Source organism: Indicator indicator, chromosome 25, assembly GCF_027791375.1.
Source record: "Indicator indicator isolate 239-I01 chromosome 25, UM_Iind_1.1, whole genome shotgun sequence".
Taxonomy (NCBI): domain Eukaryota; kingdom Metazoa; phylum Chordata; class Aves; order Piciformes; family Indicatoridae; genus Indicator; species Indicator indicator.
In genome coordinates this window covers 3,411,887-3,428,247 of record NC_072034.1, presented here as the reverse complement: position 1 = coordinate 3,428,247, position 16,361 = coordinate 3,411,887, and the positions used below count along the sequence as shown (strand labels likewise).

General features: G+C 49.2%; 1 protein-coding gene across 1 annotated transcript; it reads left to right on the top strand.

Annotated features, from left to right (window-relative positions):
- Positions 1 to 638: 638 nt before the first annotated feature.
- PPP2CB (protein phosphatase 2 catalytic subunit beta) lies at positions 639 to 16,330 on the top strand. Its single transcript, XM_054392350.1, has 7 exons — positions 639 to 741; positions 9,085 to 9,294; positions 10,385 to 10,558; positions 11,325 to 11,414; positions 12,638 to 12,799; positions 14,287 to 14,405; positions 15,465 to 16,330. The coding sequence occupies exons 1-7, from the start codon at positions 640 to 642 to the stop codon at positions 15,535 to 15,537; spliced, it is 930 nt and encodes a 309-aa protein (XP_054248325.1). The 5' UTR covers position 639; the 3' UTR covers positions 15,538 to 16,330.
- The last annotated feature ends 31 nt before the right edge of the window (positions 16,331 to 16,361 follow it).

The following is a 16,361-nucleotide window of genomic DNA, read 5'->3' as shown; positions in this document are numbered from 1 at the left end:
GTGGTAGAGCACTGGACCAGCTTGCCCACAGAGATGGTGGAGTCTCTCTCCCTGGAGTCATCCCAAACCCACCTGAATGCCATCTGCTGAACCTGCTCTGGGTGACCCTTCTCTAGCAGGGAAGTTGGACTCAATCTCCACTTCCACCCTCCACCATTCTGTGATTCTGCGAAATGTAATAATGGACATGTGTGCAGCAGAGCTGAATTACAGAATCACAGGCTGGCTTGGGTTGGAAGGGACCTTTGAAGCTCATCTAGTCCTACCCCTGCAGTCAGCAGGGACATCTGCACTCGAGCCGGCCGCTCAGAGCCCCAAACAAGCTGCCTTGGAATGGCTCCAGGCAGGGCCGGGGATCCCCCACCGCTCCGGGCAGCCCAGGGCAGGTCTCACCGGCAGGGGGCGCAGGCGGCAGGCGTGTCCCGCGCATGCGGCCGGCCGGAAGTGCGTGCTGGGCACGTGGGGTGGGTGTGACCGGAAGTGCGCAGGACGGGGAGCGGGAGGGAGGCCGCGGGGGGGGGGTCGCCATTACGCGGAGCGGAGCAGGCCTCGCCTCCCGCTTGTTGCGCTGCTACCGTTAAGCGGGCCTGGGAATCGCGGGTCCCGAGAGCGGCGGGGCCCGGCCCGGCCCCCGCCGCCATGGAGGAGAAGGGTTTCGCCAAGGAGCTGGATCAGTGGATCGAGCAGCTGAACGAGTGCCGGCAGCTGAGTGAGAGCCAGGTCCGCAGCCTCTGCGAGAAGGTGAGTGAGGAGCCCGGGGGGGCCGCGCTGGCCTGGGCCCGCCCTCATCTCCAGGGCCTGGCGCTGACAGCGGGTGACTCCCTGCTTGGGGGTTGCGATCTTTCGGCCCTGGCTGCTGGGAAGCTGAGGGCAGAGCGAGCCGAAAATGGCAGTGGGAGTGTGGGGGGTAATGACAGTCGGAGTGTGGAGGGTACTGTGACGGGCAAAACAGGTTTGCTTCTCCTGGCTGAGAGATCGTGATGCTGCCTGTAATATATCCGATATCGTGAGTCCTCTTGGCAGTACGTTTCTGCTATAAAAGATACCACGCTCGTAGGATTTCAGACGAGTCCTCAATAGTGCGATTTTTACCTTTTGGCTTTGGTATGTACAGGGGTGGGGTTTGCAGGGAGAAATGTGTTGTCTGTCTTTCAGGGGCTTCACGCTGCGCTTCTCTCTTGCATCTTGTAGTGTGTAGTAGCTATGTACTAAAAAGTCAACCCTTAATCAATGAGGAAACCTTCTGACATGTGATGTGTAATCTAGGAAAGCGGGAGGGAGGAAGAGATAAGCTGTAATACCGACCTAAACAGAGGTTACAAGCTGCTGAGGGAGACAAAAATAGAACAAGTGGTTGGATCAAGGACACTACTGTCTGCTATTTTGGACTGTGGTTTGGACAGTCCTTTGGCAGGTTCCCGTTTGGACTTGTTTAATGCAGGCTGTCAAGAGCCTGGTTGTTTGTTTTGTTGTTTTTCTTTTTTTCTTTCCATGAGGAAAGTGATCTTTAGGCTTGTGTTGGATTTTATCTGAGAAGTTAAATACCTCTGTGTGAGCACTCTCTCAGCACTGACATCTCTGTTAGGATTTTCTTTGGACTTGGCAAGATGTGAAGGTTAAACAAATCAAGTGGTAACCAATGTGGTATCAAAGATTATTTTATTTGCTGTGCACCAAGTGGTTGGACTGATAGTTATCAAGGGCAGAGGGTAGAGTAGTTAGGTTGGTGTTACCTTCAGTGTCATGTTGCTGGTGATGAAGTTGGTGTTGTCATGTTATTACCTGTGTCTCTCACTTGCTTCCCTCAGAAGAGGAATGTGTTTTCTGATGTCTGTTCATGGCAACACATTTTGGCCAGTGGCTAACCATCTCAGGGCCAGCTTCAGAAGATGCAGATGTTTCCTTCTGTCAGATCCTTAGTGGATCTGAAGACTAGAGAGGGTGTGTGCTCATAACATGCCAAGGGTGCTCATCAGAAAGGTAGGAGCTGCTCGTGTTAATGCCACAGGCAGAGGCCATACAGGACTCCAGGCTCTGGCATCCTGGCAGATGCTTTCACCAGTGATCCTGACATCCAGCTAGCCCCCACCCAGCCTCTGTTTTCTTTCCCCCTTTCCTATTTTTAGCCGATGCTGGGGTTGTCCATTTGTGTTACAACTCTTTCTCCAGAGCTCCATCAGTTCAGAGGGAGCGTGGTGAGAGAGGCTGGTGCTGCAGCAGGGAGCAACAGCAGTGGCTTCAAGAGTAGATGTATCTTGGAGAGTGGGTAAGAACTTGTTGTGTTTCTGCTGCCTCCTTCATGAAGCCCAGCTAATAAGCCTGAAAGAATTTATTAGTGTGATCTGTGCCTTGCTCCAAGCATTGCTGGTTGGGAACTGCTGTTCTAACCAGCAATCTGTTGCAGAAAGCCATTTCCCTTCTTCTCTGGCTGTGTTGTTAATTAAGGAGCTGCGGCTGCTGTGTTTAGGGAAGCTGGAAGACAATGCCAGCAGACTGTGGCTGTACATCAGGGCTGGCACAGTAAATGGGGAGAGTGGCAGCTCAGCCACCACACTGCAGCTGGAGTTGGAGAGGGTGTTTGTCATCCAGGTGACAGGTAGGAACCCAGAGCCTGTGGTGTGTGATATGAAAGGCATGTCCTATCACAGCACCTTGCTCTTCAGGGCTGCTGCTAACTGATGGAAGCAGCTTGGGTGTGAAGTAAAGGCTCTGTGGTGCTCTTACTTGGCTTCTTCCTAAGCATTTGGGGAGTAGTTGTATCACCCAGCTGGTGATACAAAAACTTCTGGGTGTGCAGGCTTGCTCTTGGTGTCAAGCAGCCATACCAGAAATCTGGTTTAGTTTGTTTCCTTGAAATAATGTTTGGAGAAACCCTCACCAACCTTGTCTTGCTTCTTAGCACTGCTTTTTGTAAGAGGCCAAGCACGACAGTACCTCCTGCCTCAGGTTTAAGTTTGTGGAAGAGTTTGGTAGTAAAATAATAAAAAGGTTTAAATCAAAATGGGGGAGAGGGAACCCCAAAGGAAGAAATTCCAGACTTGCCTCTGTGGGCCATTCTTGATTTTAATTGCTGGCAGTAATGAGAGAAAGATTGGGCATAGCTAAATCGTTCTGCACTCTGAAAGGGCTTGAATTTGCACCTGTAAAAATCCCATTCTGTCTTCACTTGCCCAGTTACAAAATCATTTTGGCAGCTAATCAGTCTTGTGTTCTTCGTGCAAGTTAATCAAGATGTCATCTCAAGGCAGCAGGAGAATACTTGTTTCTCGTTCTGTTGGTATTTGAAATGAAATCTACCTAAAATCCTAAAGACATTTAAAGGGTAACAGAAGGACAAACAATGATGATCACTACTGGAGCTTGTAGACACAAGAAATGTTCCAGCGTGTTGGGGAAACATGCCTAGGATGTCTTCCATCTCATATTACTTCTCTTAATATCACAGGTTTAGACTTTTTTTATGGCAGAAGATTATTAAAACCTTTTTTTTTCCCACTGTATTTTCAACCTGCATTTTGGTCATCTAAAGTCAGGCTTGAAAGGCCAAGAAGTTGGATTCATTTAATAGGAAGTGCTCCCAACTTTGGATGTGGAAATCTCTGAGTACTTATGTTTTAAAGTTCAAGTCAGGTCAGAAAATGAATTCTGGTGCAGGTGAGGGAGTTCAGAGCCGTGCTACTTATTCCAGGGGAAAGAGTTTTTCACCAAGGTAATAAAAAGGGCTATGAAAGAAGGCAAGGAAAATGCTGTCCCTTTAAATTAAACCCAGGCAAGCAGCCATCCATAACCATCTCTCTCTTTGTAGCTTCTTTTTTCAGTCCTTGTTCTTTGGGTATGTAAGAAAGGTTACAGTCTGGTTGCTGTGAGCAGCTTGAGAGCTTTGTGTTGTGAAGTGGGAGGAGAAGGATTCTAATGGCTAGAGAAGGCTTGCATTTCTTGTACAGTTATTGAATGGTCCTTGTCAACTGATTCTAGCAGGAGCCAGTTGCTGCTGTAGGGAGCTGTGCTCCTACTGGTGGGAACCTGTGATGCTTCTGCCCTCCGAGATCATTTCACCTAAGATTAATGTTAGGAGAATGAGTTAGCAAGCTCCTCTGCACTAATTGGGGAAATTAGTATGAGTGATGGAGCCAAGTAGCATCCTGGATGCAGTTCAAACCATGAAATTCCAAGTGTTGTGTTGAGTCATGGCCAGGAATATTTCAGCTCTCCAGCAATGACATTCTGGGATATGCTGGCCCAGGTATCTCCAGGAGCACACGTGCACCTTGACAGTCCCAGTCACTCCTGAGCTTCCAGGGTGTCCTCTGTTGCCTTGTGCTGAAGGGCAGGACACCTCTGGATCTCATCTCATTTGGGTAGAATCTGGCTTGCTCTTGTTCAGACCAGGCTGCTTGAGGTTTAATATCCTCAGCACACTTGTTGACACAGTAGTTTGAGCTGATGGAATGACAGTTCTGTTGGATTTTGATCAGAAACTCCATGGCTGGCTTCTCTGAGCCTCTGTGGGTCAAACTGAGCTTGTGGTGCAGCACATGAATCTCGTAGGAGTTGAATTTCTGTGCTCTGTGTGCAGAGTAGGTACGTGGGGTCTTTTCTTTAGAGAAAGTGCAGTGGTGAGCATCTGCCTCCTGGCTGGGTCATAACATTGGGTAGCTGATGGGGATTTGGTTGTTGAGTGTCTCACAGGGGTACCAGGCCCCTGGAGATCCTGACAGTGGTCCCAAAGCTGGTGGAGGAGCTTAGGTTTCAGAGCAGCATGTTCATGGCTTGTCTTCAAGCCCTGAGACCATTCAGATTGCTCCTGTGGGGACACCACAGCACATTATTGGGACATGCATGCTCCACCCTCCCTCCACATGGATTGAGGAGTGGACAGCAGTTTGTATTCCAGCCTACGAAGGTCATCTCCGGAATCTAGAACTGGGAAAGAGATAGGGGTTGGGGTGACGAGCAAGCTCACAGTTGACAAATTGCAATTTTGAGCACAAATGTGGCAACTAATGTGCTTAGTGGAGGTTTATGTCATAAAAATACTCCAAAAATGCTGCTTTTTGTTCTGACTTGGGTAAGGTTTCCACCCACAACAGCTGGGACACAGGATTAGGAAGCTGATCAATGCTAGTCACCATTTTCTAAAGCAAAGGTAGCTAAAATATGGCTTTAAATCATAGTTATTTCACAGCCTTCTTAATGATGATAATGCAAGGCAGCTTGCTTGCTTGCATCTGAGTTCTTTATCACTGTTTTTGTTTCTTGAAGTCATTTGCCTTTAGCATTAGCTCTGCACAGTGAAATCTGCAATCAGTGCAGCAGTTAGTTGCTGCATTTCTGGGGTGTTTTTAATGATGCTGAAGATTTGAGAGGCTTTATTCTGCATTAGAAAGTCACATGAGGCTAAGGCAAACTTCAGTGGCCAGCTGAGCTCAGCTCCCCAGCCTGATGTGAACCAGCTCTGCAGTGTTAAAATAACAGGCTGAATCTATTACTGTGTATGTATGTTTGTCTACATAGTAACCTAAAATAGGCTATGCAGGAACAGCTGGCAGCCGGCTTCAGAAGCTGCTGCTCCTCAGCTTCTAGCTCCTCCTCTCTCCTGAAGGGAAACTTCTAGATTCTCTTAGTACCAACGTTTCAGGACTCAGGCTGGCCCATCTTCCTGGGGGTCATTTAACAGGACTATGCTTGCCCTGTCATTGCACAAAAGGAGCTCTTCAGGATGGGTTTTCTGGGCAGATCAGAGAGGTGGGGAGTGATGATGTAGTTGAAGTGTCTGTACAGTATCCTGTATCTTGTCCCCAGAGGCTTGCAGTAAGTGTGTTTCCTTCTCCATATCTGGGAAGGGAGCAGTATACAGAACAAGAGAAGAGAGAGAGCACCTCACTGCTTTTGTGGTTCAGTTAGCTCCAGGTTACAACCAAACTCCATCTGTTGCTTTGTGCGACACTCAGAACACACTGAGCAGCTGTTTTGTGACTGTGTTTTATATTTGTCTCTCCCAGAGGGCAGAAGCTCTTAAAAGGTGCTATAGATGCTTTTAAAGGCAGTTGAACAGAATTTGAGTACTGCTTTGCACTCGGAGATGCACCACATTCAGCAGTTGCCAGTCCATTTAGATCCCACACCGGCAAGTCCACATGCAGGATGTGTCTTTGAGGACCAGGGTCACACCCCTTGGGTTATGTGCTGTGCAAGGAGTATGCTGGATGCTGTCCAAGCCCTTCATTGTGTGGGTTTTAGTTATTCTTTTCTTAAAAGAGGCAAGGCAAATAAGACAGAATCACAGAATGGTAGGGGTAGCCCTTTGCTGCACCCTCTCTGGCAAGTCCCTGTCTTTCTTGAACTGGAGACTTTGAATATGAATATTTTAGAACCCACTGAGGGCATCCTCAGGAAGCAGCCTCTTCCTGGTAGCAGAGGGTGGGAGTTGCATCATGGTGAGCTGAGGGAGCTGCTGCTGAATCGCCAGATCATTGCCTGCTGGTGACTGTTCAGCACTGGTGATCCTTCATCCCTTTTGTTCAGAGGAGACTGAGCCTGTCTGTGGGTGTTCTGTGTGCCTCAGATGTGCCTGGAGCGCTGATCTGCATCAGTTGATGAGCTGGAGGCAGCAAACCAAACATGTTATTTGAAGATAGGCTCCATTACATGGCTGTAATTAGCAGAGGAACTGCTGGGTGTAGAGGAAGAGCTGACTAAAGCCAGGGATGCCATCCCTCCATCTGTGGTCATTTTGATGCCAGCTGGGTACAGCCAGGGAAGCTGGTTGTGGCTCCTTATGTTGGAATTGCCTCTGACTTTGCTTTAGCAGTTGTATGTGACCTGCCTTTAGAAGCTGGTAAACTGTTGTGCTTGGAGAGGGTGGAGAATCTGGCAGGCAAAAGGTGCCCTGGGTGAGAGAAGTGCTACCTCCATATGCAGGGTGTGCTGTGCCAGGCTGGCAAAGGGGGAGCTCAGGAATAAGATGAAATCTACCCCAGTGTGAGGGAAATGGAGTTTTTAGTTCCCATGTGTTCTGGGAAGCGGTGGAGAAGGTTCCCTTTCCTGACATACAGCTCCAGTCATCTTGCAATGACCAAGATGAGGATGATGAAGGGACTTGAAGAAAGACTGAGAGACCTGGAGCTATTTAGTCTTGAGAAGAGAAGGCTGGGAGGGGATCTTACCAGTGTCTATCAGAGTGGCTGTCAAGATGAAGGTGCCAGGTTCTTTTTGGTGGTGCTCAGTAATAGCACAAGGAACAGTGGGTGCAAGCTGGAACACAGGAGGCTCCACCTCAACATGAGGGGAAACTTCTTTACTCTGAGGGTGCTGGAGCCCTGGAGCAGGCTGCCCAGAGAGGTTGTGGAGTCTCCTTCTCTGGAGACTTTCCAAACCCACCTGGATGTGTTCCTGTGTGACCTGGCTTGGGTGATCCTGCTCTGGCAGGGGGGTTGGCCTGGATGATCTCCAGAGGTCTCTTCCAGCCCCTACCACTATCTGATTCCTATGATGCAACATGAAGGTGCAGAGCTGGGGCAGCCCTGTTGACCTTTGGCACTGGTGCTTGCCTTGGTCCTTTTTTGGCAGAGGAAGCCAGCTCATCTGGTGCTGTAGAGGCTGCCCAGAATTTCTGCAGATGAGCCACTTGGTCATGTGCAGCCTTCCCTGGCATCATCTCTGCTCAGCGACCACACCAGGAGCTGGCTCTGTTGCTGCGCCACCAACACAGCGTTGGTGGTGCTGTTTCCATGGCATGGACCTGCTGCTGCCGGATCCTGGGCTTGGGGGAGCTCAGTGTGGGGTTTATGGGTGTGCAGAAACAGAGAGGGAAGCCTGAGGGATCCCAGGGGAGGAAGGCAGTGAGGAGCAGCTGTCAGTGCTGGCAGAAGAGCTGTTCCAGCCTGCTGCTGTGTTGCCGACGAAGGTGGCAACGCGAGTTGCTCCACGTGGCTGTGTGGGATGGAGAGCAACCCACCAAGCAGCTGAGATGTTGTCAGACCAAAACACAGCTGGGGGGAGCCTGTGTGTAAGGGCAGTGTTGCAAGTCGGGTGACTTAGAGAATCACAGAATTGTTTGGGTTGGAAAAGACCTCTGAGATCCCTGAGTCCAGCTGTGAACCCAACAGCACCATGGTCACTAAACCGTGTCCCCAAGTGCTGTGTCCTCATGTTTCTTGAATACCTCCAGGGATGGTGACTCCACCACCTCCCTGGGCAGCCTGTTCCAATCCCTGACCGCTCTTGCAGCAAAGAAATTTTTTCTAATCTCCAACTTAACCCTCCCCTGGCACAATTTCAGGTCATTTCCTCTTGTTCCGTCACTCGATACCAGGAAGAAGAGCCCAACCCCCACCTCACTGCAACCTCCTTTCAGGGAACTGCAGAGAGCAATGAGGTCTCCCCTCAGTCTCCTTTTCTCCAGGCTAAACACCCCTAGTTCCTCCATCTGCTCCTCACCAGCTCTGTTTTCCAGACCATTCACCAGCTTGGTTGCCCTTCTCTGGACAGCAGTGGTTCTCCAGATGAAAGCTTCTAGGTATCATCATGAATAGCACTTGCCTGTGGCAGGCAGAGTGCCAAGTGCTGCCGTAGCTCACAGAGCTGAGCAGTGCTGAACATGTAGATTGAGAAATCTGTCAGAATCTCTGTGTTCAGAAAAAATCAGCTGTGCTTAAGAAGCTGACATCTACCCATGATGCTTACCAGAGCAGCACTTCGTCTTTTCTGCTCTTAAGAAATGTTTGGAAGAAGCTTGGGATGGTGAAAGTCATACATCCAGTGCAAGTTCCTGCTGCTTCATTTCGGGGTGGGGGAGGGGGCTGGAAATCAGCCTTTTTAGTTCCTTCTTTGAATCTGTTTGGCAGTGCTTGAGGTACAATCAGCTCTTTGTGCCCCAACCTCACAGTGGCAAACCTTGTGGTCGTGGTACACAGAGCTCTGTACCACACACTTGGTCTTTGCTCACCCAACAAACTGTTTGGCCAGTGGAACAGTGGTCAGTGAAATCGAGTTTCCAGCATGAATGCTCTTGAATAACATCTTCACCTGCTCACAGAGGAGCTTCCTAACTTTTGGCTTGATGGTTTTTTTTCCCCTTGCTAGGCTAAGGAAATCCTCACTAAAGAATCCAATGTGCAGGAGGTACGTTGCCCAGTCACCGTCTGTGGAGATGTCCATGGGCAGTTCCATGACCTTATGGAGCTCTTCAGAATCGGTGGGAAGTCGCCAGACACAAATTACCTGTTCATGGGTGACTACGTGGACAGAGGCTACTACTCGGTGGAGACGGTGACTCTTCTAGTAGCATTGAAGGTAGGGCTTGACAGCTCTTCTGCAGCATGATGGCCAGAGGGCTGGAGCACCTGCCCTGTGGGGACAGGCTGGGAGAGTTGGGGCTGTTTGGCCTAGAGAAGAGAAGGCTCTGGGGAGACCTTAGAGCAGCTCTCCAGTACCTGAAGGGGGCTACAGGAGAGCTGGGGAGGGACTTTGACAAGGGCCTTGTAGTGACAGGATGAGGGACAATGGATTTGAGCTGGCAGAGGGAAGGTTTAGACTGGAGATTAGAAAGAAATTCTTTGAGTAAGGGTGGGGAGATACTGGAACAGGTTGCCCAGGGAGGCTGTGGATGCTCCCTCTCTGGAGATGTTCAAGGTCAGGTTGGATGAGGCCTTGAGCAACCTGGGCTGGTGGGAGGTGTCCCTGCCCATGGCAAGGGGGTCGGAACTGGATGATCTTGAAGGTCCCTTTCAACCCAATCTATTCTGTGCCAGGATGATTAAGGGACTGGAGCATGTGCCCTGTGAGGAGAGGCTGAGAGCCTTGGGGCATTTTAGTCTGGAGAAGATTCAGAGGGGATTTAATAAATGTTTATAAATATCTGAGGGCTGGGTATCAAGAGGGAAGGGACAGGCTCTGCTCACTTGCACCCCGTGTTAGGACAAGGGTTAATGGATATAAACTACAGCACAGGAGGTTCCACCTCAACCTGAAGAGAAACTTTTTGCCTGTAAGGGTCACAGAGCCCTGGAGCAGGCTGCCCAGAGAGGTTGTGGAGTCTCCTTCTCTGGAGACTTTCAAGACCCATCTGGATGTGTTTCTGTGCGACCTGTGCTGGATTCTATGGTCCTGCTCTGGTAGAAGGTTTGGACTTGATGATCTGCGAAGGTCCCTTCCAACCCCTAACATCCTGTGACCCTGTGATCCTGTGCATCTATAGACAAAACTGCAGTTCTGGGGAGGTGTTCAGGAATTGCTCCTTGTGTTGATGCCACCATTGGCTTGCGCTCAAGGGATGTAAATGAAAACGCATTAATGGACAGGTGCTGCTTGAAATGCCTGCTATGGTTTCTTCCCATGCTGATGGGCCAGTTGTGGTGTTACAGAGGAGCCTCTGTGTCCGCAGGTGCGTTACCCAGAGCGCATCACCATCCTGAGGGGCAACCACGAGAGCAGGCAGATCACACAGGTGTATGGCTTCTACGACGAGTGCCTGCGCAAGTACGGCAACGCCAACGTCTGGAAGTACTTCACAGATCTCTTCGATTACCTGCCGCTCACAGCTCTAGTAGATGGCCAGGTAAGCCCTGAGGAAGGAAGCTACACAGCTCTGTGTCGCCTGACCTCCACGTGAACAGTCTCAGACAAGCTCCTTGCACTTCTGACCTGAATATTTTTAACCCCTGTGCGCTTCTTGTGGATCTGGGGAAGAATTTAGAGAGGTGTTATTTGAAACTGATGGTGTGGGGAGGGTTTAGATTCTGCCACCAAAGGAATGGGCGGGCTGTTGCCTGTGTGGTTCATTTTAAATGATCCCCCCATGATCCGTTAGATACAAGCTGAGTTCATAGAATCACCTGGTTGGAAAAGACCTTAAGTTCATCAAGCCCAGCCATAACCCAGCACCTGCTTGTACACAACTATTAGACCATGTCCCTAGGCTCCTCATCCAAAAGTCTTTTAGACATCTCCAGGGATGGTGACTCTACCACCTCCCTGGGCAGCCTATTCCTGTGTCTGATGGCCCTCTTGGTGAAGAAATTTTTCCTGATATCCAATCTAAACCTTCTGTGGTGCAACTTGAGGCCATTTCCTCCCATCCTTTCAGGCAAGAACTCCTTAAAACAGATGGTTTGGTGTCTTTGCTGTCACTCTGTGTGCAAAGTGCAGACTTTTTGTTTCCTTGTGCACAAATTCAGTTTGGCTTCTCTGCTGTGAAGGTGAGATGACTGTAGCTGTAGAAGAACAATAACTGAATGAAACCCAACCATTTTCTGAGCTCAGTCTTCCCAGAACAGTGTGCACTGAACAGATTGCTCTTGTTTTTTTTTTTTTTCCCCTACCAGATATTCTGTCTCCATGGTGGCCTCTCTCCATCCATAGACACACTGGATCATATCAGGGCTCTGGACCGCCTGCAGGAAGTTCCACATGAGGTAAGAGGAAAGGAGATGCAGTTAACCACCAGACTCAAAGATTACTGTTGATGGAAACCACAAACCCACTGGAACGCACTGAAACAGTGAGACACGTGGTCACACAGCAGGTTATTGCCTTTCTGAGAGCTAGAGCAGATGAGCATTCATGTGGGCATAACACACACCAGGTCAGAGTGTTGTGATGACAGCAGTCCACAGAGCAGAGCTGTGGGGTTCTCACAGCTGTTTTTCACACAATCATAAGATGTTTTGGCTGTCAGGCTGACTTAAAGAGCAGTATTTGCCAGGAGAAGGTTTTTGCTTGTGGGCAGGCACCCCACACATGATGCTGTTGTGTCACCATCCTTTCTTCTCAGCCAGTCGGGGCTGTTTCACCTTACTACTTTCTAGGGGTAAAGAAACCACCTTCTGAGCTCCCAGGGTGACAAATGGCTGCTCTTAGTGTGGTTGGGGCTTACAAATGGATTTGAATGGTCCCTGGTTAAACAAACTGCTTGTCCTACAAAATCTTTGGTGGAATAACAAGAACAGTGCAGCAAGGACTGCCCAGATCTCCCAAAAACCTGAACTGTGCTGCATAAATGACTCTCAGAGTTGGGGAGCTACCTGGTGTGACATCTGCCTGTAGTTAGGTATAATGATTATATTTTTGCTCTGGGTTTTCCCAGTCCTGTGTGCTGGAATCTGGCTGTCTTGAGGACCTCCATGTGCAGTTAGTGTGTTCTCTACCACAGAGGCCAGATCAGTGGGTAGGAAAGAGCATCAGGCTTGGATAAATACTGGAGTGTCTTCACTGCTCATCAAGAAGAGCTTCTGAGCTTCACTGGGGACTGTTAGGTCTACACCAGGATTGATTTTAATATGCCAAGTCCAAGAGCAGACTGTTTAGGAGAGGAGATTAAATGATTAATACCCTGCCAGAAGGGCTTTACATCAATCTCTGGGACAGTGAGTTCAGCTCCTCTGTGTTGGTTCTTTAATTTATTGCAACTTGGCTGACACCAATGAAGCTACATCCTTGGACCCACAAACCTCTCCTGGCCTTTTTTCACTACTCTGTGGAAGTCAGGAGGAAGAGTGTGGGTCTGCTCCCTGTGTCTTTGTACCTCTGGCGGGTTGCAGTGGTAACCAGTGTGTGTGGAAGGGGAGGTGGGGACAGTAGAAGTGGCCTTTGGTGGCAGTACTGCAAGTGACCTAACGCTGAGCTTGATGTCTCGAAGGGTCCCATGTGTGATCTGCTGTGGTCGGATCCGGACGATCGCGGCGGCTGGGGCATATCTCCACGTGGTGCTGGCTACACCTTTGGGCAAGACATTTCTGAAACATTTAACCATGCCAATGGTCTCACACTGGTCTCCCGTGCTCACCAACTTGTCATGGAGGTAGGGCAAGAGTTCTTCTTGCTGGGGCTAGCAAAATGTAGATGCTGCTTGGTGTCACCTCTGTTAGACCTTGCGTAAGCTGACACCTCAGTGTTATGCAGGTAAAGGCTGAGGGACCTGGGGCTGTTCAGTCTGGAGAAGAATGAGAGGGGATCTTATGAATGTTTACAAATACCTGAAGGATGGGTGTGAAGGAGAAGGGACCAGGCTCTTTTCAGTGATGCTCTGTGGTAGGATGAAGAGCAATGGACACAACCTGGAACCTAGGAAGTTCCACCTCAACATGAGGAAAAAGTTCTTTACTGTGAGGGTGCTGGAGCCCTGGAGCAGGCTGCCCAGAGAGGTTGTGGAGTCTCCTTCTCTGGAGACTTTCAAAACCCATCTGGATACATTCCTGTATGACCTGCCCTAAGTGATCCTGCTTGGACTGGACGATCTCTGGAGGTCCTTTCCAACCCTTACCGTTCTGTGATACCAAAGAAGGACTTTAATTACCTGAAAAAAAAAAAGGTGTGCTTTGATCTGTGATGTAAATCTGGGGATTTTCTGCCCTTTTTTCCCCTCCCTCTTCAAGTAAATCACTAAAGAGTCCCTGTCATAGCCCATTTGTGGAAGCGATAATCTCCTTACACCCTGACTGCTCTGCTGAGGCTGCTGCATTAATCAGGCTGTCCTGTAATGCTCAGCAGTCAGATGTGATGAGGATTAAGCCATCATTTGGGCTGGGGATGGACTCTTCTGGTTCATCTTCCTGGAGAAATGCCAGCTGGGTCAATGGAGCAGATGTATTTTTAAAATCCAGTTCAAGTAGATCCCCTAAGTAGTATTGCGTGTCACAAGTCTCTGGCAATCCAGCAGGCAAGTTCTCATGGTGCTGGACAAAAGCCTGAGGGCATAACCTAAAAATCTGGAGGGTTCCTTGCTTTGCAATCCATAATTTGTATTAAAAATGGATGAATGGCCTGAAGGGGGCTGCAAGAAAGCTGGGGAGGGACTTTTTACAAAGGCCTGTAGTGGTAGGATGAGGAGGAATGGACTAAAGCTTGAGGAAGGGAGATGTAGACTGGAGATGAGGAAGAAATTCTGTACAGGGAGGGTGGGGAGACACTGGAACAGGTTGCCAGGGAGGCTGTGGATGCCCCCTCCCTGGAGGTGTTCAAGGCCAGGTTGGATGAGGCCTTGAGCAAGCTGGGCTGGTGGGAGGTGTCCCTGCCCATGGCATGGGGGTTGAAACTGGATGATCTTTCATCCCAACCCGTTCTGTGAATCTGTGAAACACACAAGTGACAAAGGGCTGATCTCTGGGTGGGTGAAGATGGCTTTGGTAGGTCGCTACCTCTTGTTCTTGTGACAGGGAGGGCTCCTGAAAGGAAGTCATTTGGAAATAGTTACGAGAAATCTACAGTTTCAAAAGTGGAGGAACTTGAGACAGGCTGAGGTTTGGGGTTTAACAAAGACCTTTTCTCCTTTCCTCTTTTCTCTGGCAGGGTTATAACTGGTGCCATGACCGGAACGTGGTGACCATCTTCAGCGCGCCCAATTACTGTTACCGCTGTGGGAACCAGGCTGCTATCATGGAACTAGATGACACTTTAAAATATTCCTTGTGAGTAACTTCTTCTGTAAACTCTTTCCCTACCCATTTTCTGTTGTGAGGAACATCTGATCCCTTTCCAAAGGGATTCTTTCCTGAAAAGCCAGCTCAAACCACCCTGGAGTTACCGCTGTGTGCTCTACCTGCAGAAACATGTAAAAATAAGTAGGGAGTTAAGCTCTGAAAAGCTCCTCTGGGGTGCAGCATTTTCTGTCTGTCTGCAGAGTTTGAGTCTCTCTGTTTTCTTAACCCCTCTATGGCCCAGGCTGGATGGAAAGAGTCAAACCAGATTGATTTAGCCATTTCTTTGCATTTTGGTAGTACAGCTTTGTAAAGGTGGGTGGAAGAGTGAACTGTGTGTTCAGCTGAGCTCACGCTAAGGCAGCAATGAGCTGCTGAGGCACTGAACAGGCTGCCCAGGGAGGTGGTGGAGTCACCATCCCTGGAGGTGTTTGGATGAGGAGCTTAGGGACAGGCTGTAACAGGTGTGTACAGGGAGATGTCAGGTCGTGGTTGGACTCAATGGTCTTAAGGTCTTTTCCAACCAGGCAATTCTGTGATTCTCTGAGGTGCTGACTTCTGGGTGATGTTCTGCCCAGAGAAGGTGGAGTCTCCTTCTCTGGAGATTTTCCTTCTCTGTATGCATTCCTGTGTGACCTGCCCTAGGTGACCCTGCCTTGGGAGGGGAGTTGGACTTGATGATCTCTGGAAGTCCCTTCCAACTAACATTCAATGATTCTGTGATAAGCAGCATTTCCACCAGCTGCTGAGTTTTCACTCCTACAGAGGCTTGTTTTGGGACCTGGAAAGCTTTATGTGGAAGCATCTGGGATGAGTACAGTGACAGAATGAAAGTGTTCTCTGGGGACATTGAAAACCCACTGGGATGTGTTCCTGTGTGACCCACTCTAGGTGATCTTGCTGTGGCAGGGGGATTGGACTTGCTGATCTTTTGAGGTCCCTCCCAACCCTACCACTCAGTGATTCTAATGACAGCAGCTTAGTATTTACCATGGTCCTGAAAACCACCTCGTGGAGGAGGGCAAACCATGCTTTGTTCTCCCCCCACAGCCTCCAGTTTGACCCAGCACCTCGTCGTGGAGAGCCTCATGTTACCCGTCGCACCCCAGACTACTTCCTATAAACCTCTCCTGACCTTAGCAGAAGGAAGGACAACCTGGCATTGGAAAAGAGCAACAATCTTGACACCTTTCTGTGAGAAATCAGGGTTCGTCTCAGCTGCAGAAGCCCCATCATGGACCAAAATGTGCCATACCGAGGACGAAGAGCGTTCAGCACAACTTGAGACTGAATTCCTTCCACCACTCTTTCTCTGTCTTTCTCTCTCTCTCTGCCCTCTTCCCACCAGCCCAACACAGTCAGTTTGCCTGCTGTATTTGTAGTCATTGGGTTTGGGTTTGGTTGGTTTGGTTTTGGTTGGTTTCTGTTTGTTTGTTGTTTTTTGTTTTTTTCTTCTGGACTGTTCAGAGAGGAAAAGGTAACTCTTATAACACCACCTCCATCTCGCTTCTTTCTTTGTACATTTTTAGTTCTAGTGTTTAACTGGCATGACTTTAGAGTTTATTTCTGAGGGAAATGCACACTAACTTTCCTCCCCCACACCACTCTTATTTTATTGAAAGCCCAAGTGACTTAACTGGAGAAAGGAAGCAATTCCTGCTTGGGAGTACGTTGTCATAACACAGAGAAAAAGCCTTCCCCTTTTTAGCTCCATTCCCCTTCTGTGTTGATCCTGCTTTTTTTTTTTTTTTTTTTTTTTTTTTTTTTTTTTTTGGTGTGTGTCGGGGTTTTTTTGTTTTGTTGTTATTCCCGCTCCAACCCCCCTCCCTTCCCTCCTCGCCCTCTCCCCTCTGTATATTTGTCCCGGAAGTGCTTGCAGATCCTCCTCGCTGTACCTGAACCAATAAACTTGCCATTGTCTGCCCCAAACCGGCTGTGTTGAAATGG

Bases quoted from the DNA above. Each gene is read 5' to 3' on its own strand.
- PPP2CB (XM_054392350.1), top strand. From the start codon at position 640: ATGGAGGAGAAGGGTTTCGCCAAGGAGCTGGATCAGTGGATCGAGCAG. The intron at 9,295-10,384 runs GTAGGGCTTGAC...CTGTGTCCGCAG, and splicing joins CTCTTCTAGTAGCATTGAAG to GTGCGTTACCCAGAGCGCAT. The intron at 12,800-14,286 runs GTAGGGCAAGAG...TTTCTCTGGCAG, and splicing joins CTCACCAACTTGTCATGGAG to GGTTATAACTGGTGCCATGA.